The 23,487-nt window shown below is 38.8% G+C and overlaps 1 protein-coding gene across 6 annotated transcripts in view; it reads left to right on the top strand.

Moving 5' to 3' along the window:
- Nucleotides 1–23,487, top strand: part of TSHR (thyroid stimulating hormone receptor) — a 152,600-nt gene that overhangs the window by 97,776 nt on the left and 31,337 nt on the right. For 3 of the 6 annotated variants that reach the window (XM_055304500.1, XM_055304498.1, XM_055304497.1), the window contains 4 exons: nt 5,709–5,783; nt 8,245–8,319; nt 9,842–9,919; nt 13,047–13,115. In XM_055304500.1, the coding sequence (XP_055160475.1) occupies nt 5,709–5,783; nt 8,245–8,319; nt 9,842–9,919; nt 13,047–13,115 (297 nt within the window). The remainder of the gene's footprint in view (nt 1–5,708; nt 5,784–8,244; nt 8,320–9,841; nt 9,920–13,046; nt 13,116–23,487) is intronic. The other 3 variants (XM_055304503.1, XM_055304502.1, XM_055304499.1) reach the window with 1 other exon arrangement.

Genomic DNA, 23,487 nt, shown 5'->3' with positions numbered 1-23,487 from the left:
CAGACTTTATACTTTTTAACTGAGTAATTCCAATTCTATACATTTTCCCTAAGAAAATAGAGTGAGATGGAATTTACATAAAAGCCACTTGTCTCAGAGTTAATTTATAACAGCAAAAATTTGGAAACTACTCAAATGCTTAGCTAGGAGAAGGGTTTAATATGAAATAATGAGCAACCATTAGAAATCTGTTGTAATTGACTGTTTAATCCCAGAGGAAATACTTTTGACATAATGCTGTTTTAAAAACATAAAACATACTTAAAGACAGAAAAAAAAAACTGATTTTCTTTGTATCCCAAAATGATGAGAGGTTTTAAATCTTTTTGTTGTGAATGTGTTTAAAACTTTTTACAATGTATATGTATTATCTTTAGAGTCAAATGAAATAAACTTTTTAAAAATTAAGGGTTCCTTCAATATACACAATCTTAAAATTAAATCTTGATGTAAAAATACTACATGATGACTTTATGTGATAAGAGCCAATCAGAAAATGTTACCTTAAAATTAATTTACCTAATTCTTAGTGCCAGTTTTCACCTCAGTACTGTGTAGCATTTAAGGTATTTAAGGTAACAAAATTACGGCTTTGCTAACACATAGCTGTACCTTTTTTTAAAAGTCATTAAATAGGGCAGCCCAGGTGGCTCAGCAGTTTAGTGCCACCTTCAGCCCAGGGCTTGATCCTGGGGACCCTGGATCGAGTCCCATTTTGGGCTCCCTGCATGGAGCCTGCTTCTCTCTCTGCCTCTGTGTGTGTGTGTCTCTCATGAACAAATAAAATCTTAAAAAAAAAATAAAGTCGTTAAATAATTAGTTGCTACTTCTACCTCCCAGAACACACAGTAATGTTGCACATAATAAATGTCTAATAAGTATTCCTTTAGTTTTAATGAATCTCTCCTCACTCTCCCCACTAGAGCTAGCAGACCTAGTCTGTCTTTGACTAGACAGAGTGGCCTACCTCCCCCCCCCACTTTTTTTTTTTGAACTATTCACACTTAAAAGCAGACTAGAAAAAAATTGAAAATCAAATTGAAGTAAGAGTTGAAAAGAAGCTGGGGGCTGGCTGAGAGCTAGGTTTTTGGCTGTTATTCACATTCAGTTTCTTGTTTTACACAACATAGTCTTACCCATTATTGTATTTGTATTTCTTAAAATTCCAACTATGCCGGCTGGGGCAGCTTCTCTTCTCTTCAGATGTCTCATTCCAGTTTGGTATCCTTGCAATTAGGAGTCCTTGCCCATGCAAGCTGCAGCCTTCTCATCTCCTGTGGCCCCATCTTTGCAGGTGAAAAACCAAGTCAGCTTCATTTTTGCCCTCAATTTGTTTCCCAGCTTGGCTTGCTTTCTCCTAATGAGAGAAATGGGGGTGTTGAGGGTGTAGGCAAATATCTTGAAGGCTGAGGATCATAGTGCCACAATCTAGTGCCAGTTGAATGGTTGAGGGGGAAGGGGGCCCCGAGATAATGGAAGGAAATAAGTTGGAAAATTCTTTATAGCCAAAGGATTTAAGCCTTCATTTCTCTTCCTTTTGCCTCTCTCCCCAACCTGGGGACTCTTGTGTCACTTTGATGATTTCCCATACTCTTTGGGGTGCAAGTTAGTGTGCTAAGTGTCTACCACAAGGTGAACTGCTTTGAACAAGACAATTTCTCTGTTCTTTGCTTTTATCAAGAATTAACAAATGTTTCTCAGAAGAAGAAAAAGACCAGAATCTAGTCATATGATTAAATGAACGTAATGTGTGCTAAATTAGTGATCTGCTAGTTTGTGAAAACATTGCACTTAGAGTCACTGTTACTCTTGTCATTTAAATATTCATTTTATTTGAAATCCAAAGAAGGGAAATTAACCAATAATGACTATTTAAATTTCCCTTTAGTTCTGGTGGATGATCTCCTTTAAACACCACTTAAAAAAAAGATAATAAAAAAGACAGCATTTGGAGTTAGAAGTCCTAGGTTAAGGCCCAGGATTGCTTCTATGTAATAGAAGATGAGTCATTTACCCTTGCTAAATGTGTCCTCGTTTTATCTGCAAAATGAGGATGATTATTCCCCATTTCACTTAAGTCAGTTCTCCTACCTCCTTGCTGGTAGAACCATCCTGAGTGATAAGTATACCCAGTCCCTGGTTACCCTTTCATCTCCAAGACTGGGCTTCTCTAATCAATAAGCTTGAAGATCCTCAAATATTTCTCTGACACAGCTAGATCTCTCTACTCCAGAAAAGATCATATTTGAAAATTTAAGCAGACTATCTGGTGCTGCATTATTTTAATTATATATATATTATTATATAGAATATTTATTCCTTTTTTTTTGAGGAATTTTTGTATGCCTTTTCTTTTTTTTTTAATTTTAAACAAGATAAAATAGGGGTGCCTGGGTTGGTCAGTTGGTTGAACCTCTGACCTCTGACTCTTGGTTTCCCCTCAGAGTAGGGATCTCAGGCTCCAACCTCAGCGGGGAGTCAGACCCCCTCTTCTCTCTCTGTCCCTCTCCCTCCCTCTTCTATTGCCCCTCCCCTCATACTCCTCTAATAAATAATGTTTTTAAAATATAGATATAAAATTAAAAATGAAAATTATACATTCCTAGCTCCCAAACCCATCTACCAGAGATGACCACAACTCACACTGTGCTCTATATTTTAGGAACTTTATTGTTGTTTATGTATTAGTTTGGGTAGTTTAACAACCGTAAGAAATAGACAAAAATAAAAATCTGTAACAGCCCTAAGGTAACTGAAGGTTATTTCTTGCTCATGGGACAGTACTGGTGGAGTGACAGGTGCGCAGGTCAGTGCTTCTCCATGCAGTCACTCGGGCACCCAGGCTGCTGATCCAGGGGCACTGCCATCCTCGGCTCTTGTCCAGACTCACCCTGGGGGGATGGCTTTATTCCAACCTGCTGTGCTGGAATTATAGAGGTGTTTTCTTTCTCCTGGTGTTCCTAGCTTCCTGGCAACATAGCTAGCCTCCTGCACTCTTGGGCTGCAGTTGCTTCCCATCTTTGAAAAGGTTATACCAGCTGCCTTCACTTCTGACATCTGTCTCCATTTAGCTAAGCTGGCAGTTCATGCCTCCCCCTCACCCCCCCCACCCCACCCCCACCGCCCTTCTGTGCTTCAGCAGAGATTATATTTTTCTAGTTTTAAGATCTAACTGACACATAACACTGGGTAAAGTTAAGGTGTACATGTGCTGATTTGATACACTTGTATTACTGCAAAATGATTACCACTGTAACATTAACTAACACTTCCATCCTGTCACATAATTACATTTCTTTTTGTTTGTGGTGAGGACACTGAAGATCTCTCTTAGCAACTTTCAAGTGTGTAACACAGTATCATTATTATATTAGTAGCTATAATCACCATGCTGTGTATTAGATCCCCAGAATTTGTAAATCTTGTAAATAGATGTACCCTTTGATCAGTACCTTCCCATCCACCATCACCACCACCCTCCTCCAGCCCCTGGTAATCACCACAATACTCTCTATTTCTCTGAGTTTGGCTTTTTTAGATTCCACATATAAGTGAGGTCATACAGTATTTATCTTTATCTCAGCACAGATTTTTTTTTTAAGTCACTTGGGAGCATGAGCAGCTGACTGTCTTCTTAACTCAGAAAGCAGCTTCTTTTCCTTGATATTTTCTTGTGGTAACTCTTGTCTATGTTATATTTCCCCTAAGAAACCACCTCTTTTGCGTCTCCCCTCTCCTCACAGCCTCCTCTTTCTGCTCTGAGAGCCACCCGTAGGTTGCAGCCTAGTTGAACTAGCTGGAACCCACAGCAGTTGCTCACTTCTCTCTTTCGCTACCTCTAAAGCTGCTTCAGCTGGCTGCCTATCACTGTGACAGTCTCTTGAGCCACTCACTCAAGTCTGGCTCGTTCAACAATAGTCTCTCATGGAGCAGTTTGCCAGACCACAAACCACACTCAGTTTCCAAACTCTCCTAACTAGTTTAGACTTGATTGACAGCAGCCCAAACCCTTCTCCCTACATGGATAGCTCTGGTGATGAGTTTATTGCTCACCATGCAGAGAGGGAAGAGCTCAACTCAGCAGCATCTAAAAGTATCTTAGCAGGACAAAGCGAGAACAGCTATGGGATTGTGCAATAAAGTAGCCAACAATCCCAGTTTACCCAGGACACACAGAGCTCCCGAAAAACAGGGTTTTTCATTTCAAACTAGGACAGAATTTTATTTTATTTTATTTTATTTTATTTATTTATTTTAGGACAGAATTTTAAATCTACTTTAAAGTGGTTCTTTCCATGTACGATCTTGATTTTGAGGGATTCTATGAAGGTGTATGAACTACACAGACATCACACTAAGTGAAAGAAGTCAGATAAAGAAGATGCAGTTTCAGTTATATGAAATGTCCAGATAGGGCAAATTCAGAGGTAGAAAGCAGATCCATGGTTCCTAGGCATGGGGGAGGGGTGGGAATTAACTGCAAATGGGTTACTTTTGTCATTTGATAGAAATGTTCTAAGACTGGGTTGTGATGATTGCTGCGCAGTTCTATAAATTTGCTAGAAATTACCTAATTCTATACCTGCAATACATGAATTTTATGAAAGTTCTCCTCCAGTAAAACCGTTTTTAAAAGTCCAGGGCCAGAGGTGTCTGGGTGGCTTCGCTGGTTTTAAGCGTCTGCCTTTGGCTCAGGTCATGATCTAAGGGTCCTGGGATTGAGCCCAGCCTGAGGCTCCCTGCTTAGAGGGAAATCTGCTTCTCCCTCTCCCTCTGCTACTCCCCCTGTTCGTGCGCACTCTCCATCTCTCTCTCTCTCTCTCTCTCTCAAATAAATAAATTTGTTTTAAAAAAACCTCCAGCCAGATCCTAAGTCTTCTAGTTGTTACTATCAGTGAGTAGATGCAGATTCCTTTAGCCTTAGGTGCCATCCATAAGGGGAAAGGATACAAGTCTTACTGGGTTCTTCTGTCCTCCTTATATAAGCATAGGGAGTGCCTTTAAATTCTTTCAACCAATCTACATAGTGTTGAATACAATTTTACCAATAAGGACCTATTTCTAACAGTCATGAACTTCACTAATGCTAACTTTACATTTTTATTGGGATGTATATAAATCTAGGTATGTAAGTTGCAGACATACATGCTGTCACATCACATGCGCTAAAGTCTTAAGTTACTGGTACAGAAAAGAAACTCAAGTGAACTGTTAAGACTCACTACATCCACTACCTCCAAAATAGCAAGCGTCAGAGGAAGCTTACCACTCTACTGCCTTGCTATCATCCATCATTTAGTCTGCTCAGCTTCCCACTCCAGGGGAGGATCCATCCTATTAATAATAAAGATATTTGTTCTTAACAAACCATTGGAGGGTTTTTTTTTCTGTTTAAATATAAAAAGCTGGTCGGAGGGAAGGTTGTGAGACTACAATAAAGAGAAAGATCACCCATAATTCAAATGGACTGGAACTAGGTCAGTGATGGGGAGAGCTGAATAGCCAATGTGTCCCTGGAAGGAGCCTGGAAGAGCTTGCTGATGGGACTGATTCCCAGTAGAAACACTCCCTAGGGCACCACATAAATGTGACTTCTTCTCATGAACATTTGTTAAACCTGATTCATATTTTAACTTTGAGAAGAACAGAAATGGATGTATTGTGGTGAATACATCCATGGTGTATGGTGTTTCCTGTAACTCTTACAGAGAGATTCGGAATACCAGAAGCTTAACATCCATAGACCCTGACGCCCTAAAAGAGCTCCCACTCCTGAAGTTCCTGTAAGTATTAACTCCTATCCCATCCTACCTTGTTGGGTTGTTTGGTTTTTTTAAGAGAATTATAATGCTGTTGCTTGCCAGGAGTCACCCTAGGATGATGTGGGCCAGGATAATTTTAGTGGTATATGGTATAGGATGTGATTTATCCTGTGACTTACTCCCCACACTTCCCCATCAGACAAGGTATAGAGTGAAATGATCCACATTTGTAAAACTTATTTAAAAGTCAGCGCATAATGCTAGGACCAAAGGCTTGATCCAAGGGAAACAAGGGAGAAAATACCATGATACGTACAGTCTTTAAATGGAATGTAACAGAACAAAATAAAACAAAAAACTCTTGAAGGTCCATTGCTCAATTTAATTAGGAAATAGGTATCACAGCAATATTAAAGTGACCATTACACAGAAAAAAGGCCACAAAGGGCAAAATTCAAATTCTTGGAGGTTTGAGGGACAAAAATTGAAGGGACAACACTATTATTGCTTTGCTTTGGGCAGCTTAAGAGCTAACTACAAACTCCCTGAGAGCAGAGACCACAGCACTTTTGCTTTCTATTGTGCCTTTCCTGCCTGGCACAGAGTAGGTGCTCAGTAAAAATGTGTCCAATGAATGTGTATGTATGGCCTTAGGTCCTCTAGACACCAACTGGAAGAATCTGTCCCTTCTTCCCTTCTTTCTTGCTCACATGCATTGTAACGGATTAGAACACAAAAACATTATGAGAGGAAAAAATTAAAATCAACCTTAATCCCAATACCCAGAAATAATCATTATTAAGATATTTGTTTCCATCTAGGGCTTTTAAATAAAAGTGTATATCCATATATATCTTATGAATTAAGTCTTTAAGGATGAATAGAAGTTATCCAGGGAAAGACAGGGGCAGGGGAGAAGAAAAATACAGGTGGATGGAATAGCAAAATAAAGACACAAAGGTGTAGAACCATAAGGCTCATTTGGAGCCCTAAAAATAGTCCAGTATTGAAGAAGTGGGAGTGGGAGATGCAGGGAGCATAATGATGGGAAATGTGGCTGGAGGGGTATCTAGGAAATAAAAAAACTTATGAGACAAGGCAATCACTCTTGTGTGGACTTTGAGTTTCAATCAATCAATAATTAGTTGATATGATGTTCCTTTGATATCTGCGGGGCTCTGTAGGGAACCTGTAAGATAATAAAACATTGTTCTTACCTTCAAGAAGCTTAAAATCTAGTTCAGAAGATACTGTATATAAAATCAAAAATTTCCTTTTCTACTGGAGAATAATGGTAAGTGATAAAGGTACATACATTATTTGAGGGTAGAGTTAATTAGAGTACACATCAGAAAGGAGATGGACTTTTTTGGGGTTTTGAAGAAAAGAGAGGTCCTGGTCCCTAATCTGGGATTTTCAGCCCCACTATATGGTCCCCACTTAACCCCAAGACTTCTACCCCTGGGCACATACACATTTCCACATGAACCTCTCTTACAGTTGACTAGTTTGTTCACTGTTTACTGTTCTTCAGATACTCTTCATGGAATCTCAACTCTTTCCTTTGCTATCTGGAATATTCCATTTGCTCTTTGTGACAAAAGATCTCTGGCTCCTGTTTTCTCTTTAAATCTTATGCCTTCCCCCTCTAAAAGGAGTCAGGTCAGAATTTGCCTAAGAAGGTCTATCAATGGAACTAGCTGGGAGACTTTCTTTAAAGCTTTACTGCTATTAGCTAAACCTCACCCTATGCCATGCCTCTAAAAAAAAAAAAAAGCATCTCCACTTCCACTACCCATGTTCTAGTAGCTGCAACAAATGTTAAATTAACCAGGAGCCTGAGCGTCGCTGTATTCATACTGTTTTATGTACTTTTAGTCTTGATATTTTTGTCCTGATGACACAAACTTTGGAAAGTGAATACATTGTCTTTGATTGATTTTATTCCTTGTCTAGACATATTTCCTAAATGGCACTGCTGCCATCCTACTCCCAGGTGACTGCCATGGGAAAATAATTCTTGGCAAAATAATGAACACAATATAATGTGAAGTTTGAAAGAGGAAGCCTGGCTTGGAGTTGGGTATTATATTGTCTTTCTGGCCTATCCTCTCCTTATTCCACTGCAGCCTGGAATGTCCTCCAGTTAAAACAGGGAAATGTCACACACACACACATGCACACATGGAAAGAAACCTGAATTCCTATTTATAGGATGCCTGCTTGGTTGAAACAATCCTCATTTTTTCTAAAGAGAAAAAAATGTATTGACACTGGTGGATGGAATCAGATTGTTGTATCTTCAGGGAGTAACATTTCATCCAAGGGTTAGAACTTGCCCATGGTCACTCAAATGAAGGAGTTAGGATTTGACTCTAGGGTGACTTCAGAACCAATGCTTTCAGCTATTAACTTATTCTACTTCCTATGTGTTGATTTTCTTACCTTATTTCTGTTCCCTCTTCTTTTTCATGCACTTTAGTGGCATTTTCAACACTGGACTTGGAGTATTCCCTGATGTGACCAAAGTTTATTCCACTGATGTATTCTTTATACTGTAAGTATGCACACATGCAATATTTGGCAGTATTTTGTCACTGACGAGAAGAAGGGTGCAGCCATGGGGGTTGGTTGAAACCAAGTGAAGCAACTGTCTCTAGGGGAAGCAGTGATCAGCTGTGACAAATTCACTGGTGGATGAAGTAAGGCAGAGACTGGGAAATGACCACTGAGTTTAGTAATATGGAGCTCTGGTGATTCTGACAAGAGCAGTTCCAATGGAGCTCTAGGGTGAGGTCTGGTTGGAGTTGGCTCAAGAAGAATCAGAAGGGAAGACCTCGAGAGAGTGATCATTACAAACTCTTTTAAAAGGTTTTACTGGAGTGGGAATGAATGAATGAATGAATGAATGAATAAATAAATAAATAAATAAATAAATAAACAAACAAACAAACAAATGGTTTTACTATTTAAATAGAGCAGACAATATCTCAGTAGTTCAGGATACTAGATCAGGAACAAAGGTTTCTTTTTGTTTGTTGTTGTTGTTGTTGTCTGATGGGACAAATTATGGCATGTTTGTTTGCTAATGGGAGTGATTAAATAGAAGGAAAATTTGATGATAATGATGATACTTTATTTTCCACATGATGTTTAATAGCTTTTCAAATACTTTCCCATAGCATTATCATGTTTGCTACTCTTCAACCACCTTTAAGGCATAAAAGAAGTTATGAGTTTTTTTCCATTCTACAAATGAAGAAATGGAGGAATAGGAAATTAAAGTGATTTTGTGAGCAGAGTCTCATGGAGCAGTGACTAGTGGTGTTCAAACTACTTCCTGTGGCTTCTGATTGGTGGCCATGTGCCCTTTTCCAAAACCTGTGGCACAGTCAAGTGTCTTACCTAACTGTATAAAGATCAAAGGACTTATACATAGTTAAGTCTTTAAGTCTGCACTACCAAGTCAACAAAAACGTGGAGTGATAGGATCTGAACTCTCAAAATTTTGCCAGAAAAAAAAATTAACCATGCTTCTTTGCTGCAGAAGAACTCAGTTCAAAATGTAGGCAGATTTCTAGCAACTAGATTGGCACAGAAATGTTTTCCAGGAGCATCTGCCTGGCAGTGTTTTACAAATAGAGGACACTTCAGTAACACTCGTAGAAAGAAATCCACTGATCCCACTCTACCAACCCTTTTTAGAGGTTTCAAACACTTAGAAAATCCTAGTTGCTAAGGACAAAGTATCTGTCACAGATTTACAAGAAGTCTTCAAGGTCCATCTGCTCCCCTTGCAAAGAGGATTTAATTAGGGACTTCAGCCCACATCAAAAGCCCAATTACTTATTGCACATTTGTGGAGCTGTGAGTGTGTGTCCCTCTGGGACAGCTCTCACTAGCTCACTGAACCCTCTGAGCCACCAGCAGCTAAGAAGGGTCAGCGAAACTTAAAAATGAACAAGATTAAACTAAATTGCATCAAGTTCTTTATTTGAGTGCATAGGTGGAGCAAGAGTCAGCCCAGCACCAAAAGGAAAGCATTTTTTTCACCAAGTGTTTTTGTCCCTCTCTTGTAGTGAAATCACAGACAACCCTTACATGGCTTCCATCCCTGCCAATGCTTTCCAGGGGCTGTGCAATGAAACCCTGACACTGTGAGTATTGCCACTCCCACTCTGGCTAACAACTGAATTGATATTTGGACCATTGTCATATCTTACAGCCCCTCCAAGAAACATCAAGCATGTGCTTAATGATCTAACTAAAGGTTTCACATAGCTAAATAAGAGCTTGCCTTATGGTATGATACTCAAATAAATGATAAAATGGTTTAAGTAATTAGACAGGTATTCCCTTATATAAGTGGTAGGGCAGGCACACTTTATCTAGAGAAGACTGTTAGGTTTTACCGACCACATGGCCTTTGTGGCAACTGGTTACCTCTCCCATAGTGGGGAAAGGGCAGCCATACACAGTACATATACTAGTGAGCCTGTCTTTCCAATAGAATTTAATTTATAAAAACAAGTAGTGGACCAGATTAGACCTGCAGACCTTGCAAAATACAGTATTCTAGTATATCTCCATTGTATAGGGGAAGAACCGGGGGTTAGAACATTAAAGTGACTTATCCAAGGTCACTGAATAAGAAAGTGGTGCAACCAAGAGCTTTGCATGCTCTTTGCACTCACACTCAACTCAGTCATCACAACTATTATGAAGTTCCTACAAAGTCATATTGAATAGAAAAGAGTGTTTCTCTACATTATTATTTTTCAGAGTTCGAGTGGGTCCCGCTCTTTAGATGTTCAAAAGGTGGTGTTTATCAGAGAAAATTACAAAATGTTCTAATAAAGAAGTCTAGTAGAGGTATAAAAGATAAGTTATTTCCCCAAACTGATAGAGAACTCCCCTCTCTCATCAAATTAGCCACAAACTAGAGTTGTCCAAAGGATCCTTTCTCTCTAGCTTCAGTACTGCTGCCCAAGCTCAGGCCTGGTAGCTTCTTTGCCTGGATTGTTTCCCAGTTCCCTTGATCTGGTCACACTACAGTCCAGGGGTTCTTTATCATATACAAACTTGATTTTATTATCCCCCAGGAAAATTGATCCAAGCATCCCCACAACTCTTAGTGTGGGGCTACTTCCAAGTCATTCTATCAATCTAAGCCCAATGAAGCTGCCTCAACCTCTGAGCCTCTACTAGCAGTGGAGCATTTCAGTTCATCTCTCTCCTTGAAACATGAGGAGAGATCTTTTGAAAAGATGAGAGATTCTTTTCGGCCACCATTTCATTTGACAACACCCCAAAAACCTGGAGTCTTAGTGTGCTCAGTCCCAAACCTGAAGGCTATTTGCCTCCTTTGTAAAGGTTTCCATTGTGACACTTAACCATTTATGGTGTGTCAACTCCTTTCTCAATTTTTTTACCAAAGGTTACCTTCACCTTTCAGCATTTTTTTCTAAAAATCCATCCCCAGCAGCCCTCTCAAGTGAAAGCAGCTCCTTGTCCACTGAGCACAAAGCACAGTAGGCATTTAAAAAATATCTGAATGAGGGAATCTTATGCTTTCTGAAATCGAGAGTTGTGGATGGCATTGGTTGCCCATTATCTTTTCAGATGATTATTTTTACATTTCTGAAAGTCCTTGCTTTTTTGAAGTTCATGCTCAAAAAAACTGCATGAGGCTGTGCGTCCAACAGCAAATTTGTATACATATTCCTGGTAGGATAGAGTTCCAATCAAAGTTTGCAATCCTTTTTTTTCTTCTTCTTCACTATTTTTTCTTCCTTCCTCATTTTCCCTTTCCAAGGCCAATTTTCCCAAAAAGAGTTTTATTTAATCTCTGAAATGTAATTCCAACAAAGAGTATTTTCATTGTCTAGGACTCTTAACAAAGTTTAGAAAAATAGGAATCCCAAGTATATAATTCTCACACATACATAAAAGAACTCTAGTTCAGAAAAAAAAATAACTTATCTCTCAGAACTCTCTTCAGCCTCTGTGCCTAGCATCCCTGTGTCCTGCAGTCCTAACCCGGGACATATTAGTAGCTAGAATTAAACTCATTGTGTGATTATTATTTAAAACAAATCAAAAATAACAACAAAGATTACTCCCAATTCTTCACAACAGTGGAGGATAAATCCAATTTTTCAGGGTATTCCTTTAATGTGGTCCTCTTGTAAGTGCCCCACACTCATAAATATACAGCTATTTGATCCTCAGCAACTTTTTGATTAGGTATTATTATCAATCCTTACAGATAAGAAAACCAAGAACAATAGAGGTTAGGAAATTCTCAGGATCCATATACTGTGAAGCAACAGAGCCATGTCTAATTCCAAATTTAGAGTCTCTTGTAAGCTTCCTAATACGTCACCAGAGTTGATAGGTGGTGGACAGAGTCATTTTCAGAGCTCCCCTACAATTGCTACTAGTTGTACTTGACTGGGGTCATGGCTGCCTTCTCTTATCACATGCCAATAACCCCCATGCATCCTTGTGGAGACAGAGCTTCCATGGCTAGAGCTCCTTCTCCTCTAGGTGGGTGGGGAGGATCACTTTTGAGGTCACAAATCCTGAGTCCCAACAGTGCTATATCTGTGTGTCTTTCTTTGGCGAGTCCCCTTCACCTCTTAGTAGACCGACTAGGAGACAGAGGAAAGAGCACTTCAGTCCAGCCCATGGAATCACTGCATTAATGAACTAGGTGCAGAACATAGCAACAATTTAAAACATCAACATTTCCACAAAAGGACATGGTCTATCTACATTCTTAGATTTGTCTTTGAAGTTCAACTCAATTCAGCCTGCAATCATTAAGCATTTAAGCTATGATAAGCCCTGAGGATAAAAATATGGATAAAATACAAATGTGAAACAACAGTTTAAGCAGAAAAATATAAAACCAATGTATGTATTCATGTGAGCAGTGTCTTTGAAAATGTTCGTCTTAAGAAACTGAAGTTATTCCTCCATTATTGACATTGGGTTAACTATTACCTGAAACTCTTCTTTTTTGGGTATAGGTAGAATATTTTTTAAAAATTCTTACCAGTGGCAAGTCATTGCTTTTCTGAGAAACAGCTTGAAGTTACTAGGAGCTGTCTGGAAAATGGGGATTCAAACTGGGAAATATTCTATGTCTGAAGCAAAACATACTGTAAAGTTTTCTTATGGGACCTGAGAACCTTCATGCACATTTCTGATTTTGCAGAAATGAACCCCAACCCTCACTTCTTATAGGTCACTGATTCCTCCTCTTTCTGTTGATTGTAGGAAACTATACAACAATGGCTTTACTTCAATCCAAGGACATGCTTTCAATGGGACAAAACTGGATGCTGTGTAAGTCAAGGGTAGCCATGGAAACCACTATCTTCCTCCACATTCCCAACCCCATCCAATGGGGGAGCATCCAATGGGTCAGAATTCTGTTAGAGAAAGGTTCATCCAGAGCATTCCTCAACCCCAGAGTGAGTATGATCAAAACTTGGGGATGATGTTAAGGAACTTGACAAGAGCCAGCTTTAGCAAACACTTACAATAACTCCAATTCTAAATCCCAAAGCTTTTATCCTTGATAAAATGGAGAACCAGGGTGTCACCTTCGATTTCCTTGTAGGAGTGTGTGTGTGTGTGTGTGTGTGTGTGTGTGTGTAAATGTTCTTGAGGGTACATTGTATAGGTACAGGAAGTAAAGCATGTCTTTAATTAAGTCCAAAGCTGTTCAGAAAGCAAGGTTTTTCTTTTTAGTTTTTTCTGGCACATTTTCAGAAAGATTTAGTTTATATCTGATTCCTTCAGAAATAGCTAAAAAGCCATATCCAACTTTTGCCTGCCCCCCAAAAATAAATAATGCCTAAAATGTTGGCAAAAAGAATGTCACTTACATACGGTTCTGTTTGCTGTACTTTCCTGTCAGGTCTTTGTGGCCCCCAGTATCTACACGAGGGCATGCTTTGTGTCTAAGAGCTTGTGGACTGGTTCAGCCATACTAATTTGTGTTTTAACCTAATATCTAATAAGTGAAAAAACAACTTTAGTAGAGTCTGCTTCCCACATTTTGGTGGACTAATTAATTTGTAGAGCCTTCCTACTATAAAGCAACTAGATCATACATTTAAAAAAATTATATTCTGTCATAGCACCAAGAAAGGGAAATAAACTAGCAAACCAGGAGCTGAAACCAAAGTGCTGGATGCTTAAAGAAGGTTGAGTTTGTTAGGGACAGCAACCAACATCAATGGTGCCAAGAGGCAAGGCTGTATGCAGTGCAGTGAGAAGACAGGGAAGTAATATAAACCTGAAACTCCTGGATTAAGCCAGCGAACCTGGATAAGAGCTGGACTGGTACCACCCTTGCAGTATCTTCTGATTCCTGGCAGAAATAAATGAAAACCTTTGCAGAGGGGAAAAAAAAAACAATGAAGGCCTCCAGCTTTTTTAGAGATCTAGACCCATCAAAATCAGCCAAACTTCACACATAGGAGAAGAAAAAACCACCATGGTAAGAGTCAGCTAGAACAACAAACCACAGATTTTTGTGTTTATCTTATAAAACATCACTGAGTATTTTTTTTCAGTTCCAGAATTTCTATTTGCTTTTTCAAAACATTTGCATGCTCATTTTTGACAGTCTTATTGCTTACTCTTTTGTGACTCCACCTTTTTCCCCCTTTAAATATTTCATACACAGTTATTTTATATTCTGGAAGTGGTCATCACAAATCTGAAGGCCTATTGTCCTGGATCCATTGTGTTTTACAGGGCTTCTCAAACTTTATTGAACATATAATTCATCTGGGATCTTATTTAAATGCAGAATCTGATTAAACAGATCTTAAGTGGCCCAGAATTTTGCATTTCTAACAAGCTCCCAGGTGATGATGATGATGATGATGATGCTCCATGGACCACACTTAAGCTGGGTGAGGTGAATAACCTACACAATCATATGCAGTGACCTTGGGTGCAAACAAACAAAATACATGTAAATGAAGTGGTCTTGTTCTTTTTTTTTTTTTTAAGATTTATTCATTGTTTGGTTGATTGAGAGAAAGAGAGAGTGCACATAGAGGAAGAGGGAGAAGCAAGCTCCCGTCTGAGTAGGGAGCCCTAAGCGGGGGCTCAATCCCAGAATCCCCCCACCAAGATCATGACCTGAGCTGAGCTGAAGGTGATCCTTAACTGACTGAGCCACCCAAGCACCCCAAAGCAGTCTTGTTCTGATTTGGGAGTTAGGTGGTGGGTTCTGATAAAATTCCACTTTTAAAGAATAAATGCTAATAAGTTTGGAAATCATTATACCTCAGCATGGCTTTCTGAGTTTGTTTGAAGTGGATTCTCACTTTTTGCCAGGCTTTTGGTTTTCCTCATAGTCTTTATCAAATAGATATTAGAATACTTTCTCTAAATTGTCTCAGTCATGTTATTAGTCATTTTTTAAAATGCACAATTACCGAGGAAGTCTGAAAAGACTCAATAGAGTGATAACATGAATACTTATACATCAGTTTTATTTATAGTATTGGAAAGACCTTACTTCCATCTTAACTTTATCATACAAATATCATATAACCCTTCATCCATTTTTCAATATTTTTATTGAACATCTACAATGAGCCAGATACTGTGCTATTTATTGGTGATGCAAAGATGAACAAGATCAACGTGCTCCCTGCCTACACTGAGCATTCATTCTAGTGGTGTCATCTTGAGGGCAGCAATATTAGGGCCAAAGTACACTAGGGAGAAATGAACCAAATCCAAAATGTGTATTTGAGATTGAAAGTGACTAAATACTAAATATCCAATAATACCAACCTCCTTAGTTGGAGATATAAGCATGATTTCCCCAAGATTTATTGCATTTTTAAAAATTACTAAGCATTCAACCTTAATACTACATGAATCTAACCAAATATTTTCCTCTTTGATTCAACTATTCCTAGAAAGCCATGGCCTTAAGGGTAATAATCATCCAAGTTCAGATTTTCTGTGAAGAAAGTGGAGAATTGGAACTTCTTAAAATACAATTGGCAGATACTTATGGCATAAAGATTTCAGAAAACTATCACACCATTCTAGATAGCAGGTGCATCAAGATGTTAGCATTAAGGCAACAGAGAACCACACTAGCAAGGGCAGGGGTAGGGAGGGTGAAGAAACCTTCAACCAGGGAGACCAGATCTGATAATAAGGCTCCTGAATTCAATGTGTCCAGCTGACTCTTTCCTGAACCACAACTGTCTTTCCAAAATGCTAGATCAGATAAAGAACCAGAAACAAACCTTGGATATAGGGTCATTTATTAGTAAAAGTTTTATTATTCACAAGCAAAAGATGTTAAAGCCCATGATTAGGAGCTAGGTTTTAAATTATTTGCCTCTTTATCCTTCCTGTCTTTGGAAGGTCTTACCTTCAATCACTCTCAGTTATCATTTTTTAAAGAACAGCAATATGGGGTACAAAATTCAGCCTTTAAGGTCTAAATAGCATAGTTCTTACTACTGGCTGAATATTGAAATTACCTGGCAGATTTGAAAGCACTGATGTCCAGATTTTACCAACAGACATTCTGGTGTGATTGGTTTGGGTGTAGCCAAGGCATGAGGATTTAAAAAATCTCCCTAGGTGCAGTCAATGTAAAGTAAAAGTCAAGAACCAACCATCCCCTATGACTCAGCAATTCCACTACCACCTATTTATCCAAAGATACAAACATAGTAATTCAAAGAGGCACCTGCACCCCCATGTTTATAGCAGCAATGTCTCCAATAGCCAAACTATGGAAAGAGTCTAGATGTCCATCAACAGATGATTGGATAAAGAAGATGTGGCAGATATATAAAATGGAATATCACTCAGCCATCACAAAGAATGAAATCTTGACATTTGCAATAATCTGGATGGAACTGGAGGGTAAGTCAGTCAGAGAAAGAGAAATACCGTATGATTTCACTCATCTGTGGAACTTAAGAAGCAAATCAGATGATCATAGAGGAAGGGAAAAAAAAACTAAGATAAAAATTGGGAGGAAGGCAAACATCAGAGATGTTGAACTCTAGGAAACAAACTGAGAGTTGCTGGAAGGGAGATAGGTGTGGGGATGGGATAACTGGGTGATAGACAGGAGAGTATGTGACGTAGTGAGCACTGGATGTTATATGCAACTGATGAATCACTAAATTCTACCTCTGAAACTAATAAAAACAAAACACGAACAAAACAGAAAGTTAAGAACCACTGCTGTGGATTATGTTATCGTTCTTCTTGTACAATAGTCACATTTTGCACACAAAGGGAATGAAGCCAAGAGTGAACACATGGCTTTTTAAATTTTTCCTTAACATGGGTTTTTTAATTTGATAGAACTAGCTAGTGGCCAAGCCAAAACCAGGACCCGGATTCCCCGGTTCCGAGACTCTTCACTGAACCCTGCTGGGATTCGTCATTGTGGACTTAGCAGCCACCACCTAGGCTTGGACATCCAACTCCTCTGCCTACTACTTCTTGTTACTTAGCTCAAGAGAATGGGCTAAGAACACTAAACTAAGAACACTTCTTAGCTCAGTCTGTTACAGGCATGAAATACAGAGGCTAAGATATCATATAGCTGAAGAGTCCACTCTTGAGAGAAAAGAGTCCACTCAAAACTCAAGGCATAACCAGTAGAAATTTCAGAAAGACTCACACCAAGCAACAGTGTCATTCATCAATAAGAACCTGACATTATCAATGCAGCAAGGTCACCAACTTAGCGAACTTTCAAATGAGGTCTGAGTGAGAGACACCTTAATGAAAGGGCTGGTGTAAAAATTTTATTGAATTCAAAGAACTGGGGTTAAAGTTAGGCTACGTACGTTGACTATTTTACTTCAAAACATCTCATGCTTAGTCATAAATTGGCCTTTTGTTATGTTTAAAGGACTCCACAAAAACTTCAAGAGATTTTTAAAGTGAATCTTCTGTATTCAGGAGACTATTGTGCTCTGTGTTTCTCAGTGTAAGTCTAGCAACATATTATTTTATGGCTCCAGTCATAAAATCAGCTGCAGAATGTCAAAGGAGTTTAGAGACACTTTCTAATGAAAAGATGGAAACACTAACAAGAGAGCAATAACTTCTATTTTATTTTTTATTTATTTTTAATAACTTCTATTTTAGATTCTCCCCAAGTCTTATGGCATTTTCCAAATTATGTTACTTGAATTCTCTTTCCACGGTAAATTAATGTATGTTATTTTTAGAAAGCTATCCATAGCCTTATAAAGTTCAACAAAGTATAAAAGTGGCCTTATTGGGTCTTTTTAATAGGACAATCTGAATTACTAGTGTCCAAGATGGGGATACAGTATGCAGAGCTTCCCAGGGAGCTCTTGGTTCCAGGAGTATCTCTCTGGATCGGTGTGCCACAGAACAGTTTTCAGGATATGCTACTCAAGAAAGAATCTTTTGACATGCCAACTTGTTGGGTGACAGATAAATTTAATGAGGTTTATGTTCAAGGCAGACTGTGGAGAATCTAAGAGCCGGTAGTGTTTCAGATCTTCCAGCGATCTTCTGAAATTAAACCCATGAAGAGGTTATGTATGAAGACTCTCTCTACCTTCTCACCATCTTTCTCCTCTGACCTTCTCATGGGCCCCATGAGAGGCTTGGCTAATGGCGGAGAATTATTCTGTTGGAGACAGTGGATTTTAATTCACTGGTTCCCTGAATTACAGCCTTTCGTAGTTACTGTAACTATCCCTTTAAAGATAGGAAATCATTGCACCATTTTCACTATACTTTCTTGACATTTTTATGTGGAATATTAAAGTTTTAGAAGGATTTAACTAATGTAGGAATTATTTAAGTGAGAATCATTTGTTTCTTGATTTTTAGAAGTCTATATCAGAGATCAGCAAACATTTTTGGAAAGATGAATATTTTAGGCTTTGTGGGCCATAAGATCTCTGTCGTGCCTACTCAACTCTGCCGTTATAATGTGGCAGCAGCCACAGACAATGTGTAAATAAATGGCTGTGACTGTATTTCAATAAAACTTTATTTACAAAAGCAGGTGGCAGACAGAATTTGACCAGATGGTCATAGTTTGTGGACTTCTGGTCTAGATGGGGGTATTCAGTGAGGATGACCATTGTGTGATAAAATATGTAGTGTATTTCTCCCAATTCCTGATAAAGATCAAAGGCAAGTATGGGCTAAAGATAAGTATCTGGAAAAAAATATTTCAGGGTTTGAAAGTTCAGATCCAATCATAATAAAAAACAAAGATCTTTTTTTTCCAATTAGTATTTTGAATTCAAACTTGAAACTCGGTCCTAAAACAATGTTCTTTCATTCTGCTCTCAGTTTGATTTCATTCCTGGTTGATGGAAACTTATTTTTTCTTAGAGTTAAGCATTTCAGTAAAAAGTATTGTGTAAATCCAAGGTAAAATCAAAGTGGTGATGGTGCTAAGGAGGTTTGGGACTACAGGAATATAAGGGTTGAGTAGCAGATGGAGAAAACAATGGTCAAGTTTCCACAGTCATAATGAAGTAGTAGTCACTTTGTGATTTTAACACAGGCCTGATGTCTCTGGTCTCAATGCTAATTGTGATCTTAAACTAACGTGAGCACATCAGTATCCTATAAGGATCCTATTTGTGTTCAAAGATTACACATAGCATGTGAGCAACTTGGTAAATTGTCCAAAAGTTTGTTCAAATTCTTTAGGTTCTAATTTAAATAATGTGTCATCTTCCAAAAGTAATGATTTTGGAGTAATGATTCCCCATCATCCACCTCATGTCAGTTTACTAAAATTATCAAATTTAGCCTCATTTAGACTTTTTTTTTAATGTAACTAAAGTGTAAACTTGCAGCCAAGTTGGTCAAGTTCCACACTGAGAATAAGCACCGATGCCTCAGCAGCAGTTGGGTAATTAGTCACAAGTTCATGAACATTATGGCAGATGTGTAAAAGCACATGGCCCTGTGATTTCATGTGGAACCAAGCACACTGTCATCACTCAGATGTGAAATTAACAAAAATACAAGCATTTCTTGCTCAGCAGAAGTTGAACTGCTCCCAGTCATAAGCAAAGTCACAAATTCATTCCTTGGAACTTCTTTTCCATCCTCTTTCCACACGATCTGGCATGGGGATATATTGCTTATCTCAGAATGTCTGATTCCCTGTATTGTATTTTCTATTGTCAAACTCTAGTAACTAGCTACTATCTGACAGTAAGCATTTGGGCAGGAAAAAAATACCATTTGATCTGCTAAGAACACACGGAAACACTAATCACTATGGACCGAGAAGTCAACAAAAGTTATGTGTGCTAATTAGCATCACACATTAGCTGATTAGAAGCAAAACACCAAAGCTTGAAGCACTGGGACAAGATGATGATAGAGAAGATTAAGGGATGAAGCAGGCTATTACTTCTCGTGGAGCATTTGAACAGCTTGTCAGATATGCTCCAAAGCTGGCTTTTACCTCCTTTACCTCTGTTGAAACCTTGAGCATTTTCCTACCTGTTAATGTTTACAGGTCTCCTGACTTCTGCTATCAGAAAGGTTTCCATGGAGCAGAGGGCTGGCCACAGGTTCCCTTTAATTCTTCCAAATAATCAATACTATGAGGGGGAACACTGTTTCTTACAGAAGTGTTCCCCCGAGTCTCACAATGTAAACAGGTGCCAGCCCAGGTTTACCCAAAAGGGATTATGGAAATTCAGGCTGAAATTCCATCTTGGAGCTGAAATGTATCGCAAAATTCCTGAGAGAGCAAAGCTCAGCAGCAACTACAACCCACCAAGTCATACTCCTCCCTCTGACACAGGTCACTTCTTCACCTAAACATAATATAGAGGGTGCCTCTAGCTAACAGTTACCCAACAACTGGGCTTTCATTTTTTTCATCTAGCAGTTTTTTATTGAATGGCTGCTATGTGCCAAAAATGAGTACAATGAAGAAGGATGTGGGCTGTAATATTGTATCCATCATACTTAGTTCATCAGATGACATTCTTCCCCAACTCATTTCTGACCATCCTCATTTTTCAGACCACATTGCTCTTCTGTACATCTGTGAAATGTACAGTGCAAACAGTATAAAGGCATTGAACACACATGTACCAGTGTCTATGTTATTTAAAAGGAAATGCTTGTTCTTTTCCTATATGCCTTCACAGTATTTGTATTTAGAAATCCTGGCTTTCAAGAAGCTTCTCCTTTCAACTCTGACTCCAAGACTTTATACTGACTATTAATTTCATTTATGTTCACCATGTCCTTGCAAAAAGACTTAAGTTATCTTAAATGATCACAAACCCCAACCCTATAAAATAATGATTGTCTGGTGTAGCTCACCCAGAGACCCTACCAAGATCTGTGATTGATTTACCCAAGCTAGTTTATAGAATGTAGATTCTAGGGCAATCAGCCTAGATCATGGTGAACGAACCAGTTTAAATAGACTGACATTTCCAGATAACACTATATGATAAATAGGGATGATCGAAGCACTTTCTTCCTGGATATTAAGGGTTTTATGGCTATATGGCCCCATCTCATTCTCTTAGCTTCAAATGGAAAGTATCATCAGCAATCTGAATCCAAGGTAAAAAGCTTCATGGAATTATCACAATCTATGATAATAGGGAAGTCCTCCAAACTGCTAAACATGGCGTGATAGTTTCATTTTTGAACACCTAATTATCTCCAAAAGATAAAGTGCCCAACAACCCTGCTGGTTTTAGAGAACACAGCTTGGGATCTCCCCCAAGAGCCAGTTCATCTCCGTTCAAGCTGGCTGCACCCTCTCTCCATCCTCCTTCTCCCCTCTGGACTCTGGCTGGCTTTCCCAGTTTGAAATCTTCTGCAGTGTTTCTGGTAAACTACAATGCTTATCAACCATTCTCCTTATCCTTGGGGGCGTATTGAATATCAGATGAAAACACTACAGAATTGGACAAGCAATTATTTAGTTTTATAATAATTTTTAATGATTAGAGTAAGCCGATTTTCTCTTGCAGCAGTCTGAGATGAAGAGGAAAAACTGAGATGAGCTCACTGATCTTCACTTGATTTTCAGCAGTCCGGGAACAGAATGTGATCTGCAAGTTGCATGGTCCAAAGAATACAAAAAGAGATGCAAGCCAGTGCCACACTTATGCTTAGCTTAGTTGCCTTTTTACAAAATCATGCTGTTCAAGATCTTCTCTCCTGTTGTTTCTCCAGGGTGGTTCTTGCCCACTCTAGCTATCACTGACCGAAGGAATTCCATGGACACTGTGAGTTGAGGGACAAACAGTGACCAAGGAAGCATGTGATTAACAGCCTTACACAATAGCCATTCAACCCCAAGGCACAGATGAGCTCCTGTAGCACCTTAATTGGGTTTTTGTATATATATGAGATTAATGAAACCTCTCCATTTAAAACTTAACAATGTCCTAGAAAGCTTAGTGTCCAGCCACTGCCTGAAAAAGCCATGTCTGGGCCATACCCTATGGGATTTGTAAATCAGCTGCCTTGTCATTGCCATCAAGAAAGTCCATGGGCCATCATATCATATGCTGAGTCTTCTCTTCTTTCACTCTCTATTACTTTTTCCTTAAAGCAATCACATGTGTAACCCACCTCACTATTTTGGAAGAGATGTACATTAACTTTTTTATTCACTCATTTACACACTCATTCTCTGTAATCTTATTAACCTGCTCTCCCTCTAAAATAGGATGGTCAGAGTAAATACAGGCCATCCAATTAAATTTGAATTTCAGATAAACAACTCTTTAGTACAAAAATGTTTCAAAACTTACAATGGGGAATACTTATTTTTTTTGTTTTTTTTTATAAATTAATTTTTATTGGTGTTCAATTTACCAACATTAAGAATAACACCCAGTGCTCATCCAGTCAAGTGTACCCCTCATTGCCCGTCACCCATTCACCCCCACCCCCTGCCCTCCTCCCCCTCCACCACCCCTAGTTCATTTCCCAGAGTTAGAAGTCTTTATGTTCTGTCTCCCTTTCTGATATTTCTCACACATTTCTTCTCCCTTCCCTTATATTCCCTTTCACTATTATTCATATTCCCCAAATGAATGAGAACATACACTGTTTGTCCTTCTCCGGTTACTGTGGCCAAGTTCAAAAAGGGTGTTGCCTGAGTTCTTCTCTGGGATTTTGATGGAATCTTGTCTCACATTTAGATCTTTCATCTATTTTGAGTTTATCTTTGTGTATGGTGCATGAGAGTGGTCCAGTTTCATTCTTCTGCATGTGGATGTCCAATTTTCCCAGCACCATTTATTGAAGAGACTGTCTTTCTTCCAGTGGATCGTCTTTCCTCCTTTATCGTATATTAGTTGACCATAAAGTTCAGGGTCCACTTCTGGGTTCTCTGTTCTGTTCCACTGATCTATGTGTCTGTTTTTGTGCCAGTACCACACTGTCTTGATGAACACAGCTTTGTAGTACAACCTGAAATCTGGCATTGTGATGCCCCCAGCTATGGTTTTCTTTTTTAAAATTCCCCTGGCTGTTTGGGGTCTTTTCTGATTCCACACAAATCTTAAAATAATTTGTTCTAAGTCTCTGAAGAAAGTCCATGGTATTTTGATAGGGATTGCATTATACGTGTAAATCGCCCTGGGTAACATTGACATTTTCACAATATTAATTCTGCCAATCCATGAGCATGGAATATTTTTCC

The sequence above is a fragment of the Nyctereutes procyonoides genome, unplaced genomic scaffold, assembly GCF_905146905.1.
Source record: "Nyctereutes procyonoides isolate TBG_1078 unplaced genomic scaffold, NYPRO_anot_genome, whole genome shotgun sequence".
Classification (NCBI taxonomy): Eukaryota; Metazoa; Chordata; class Mammalia; order Carnivora; family Canidae; genus Nyctereutes; species Nyctereutes procyonoides.
This window is presented reverse-complemented; position numbering and strand designations above follow the sequence as displayed.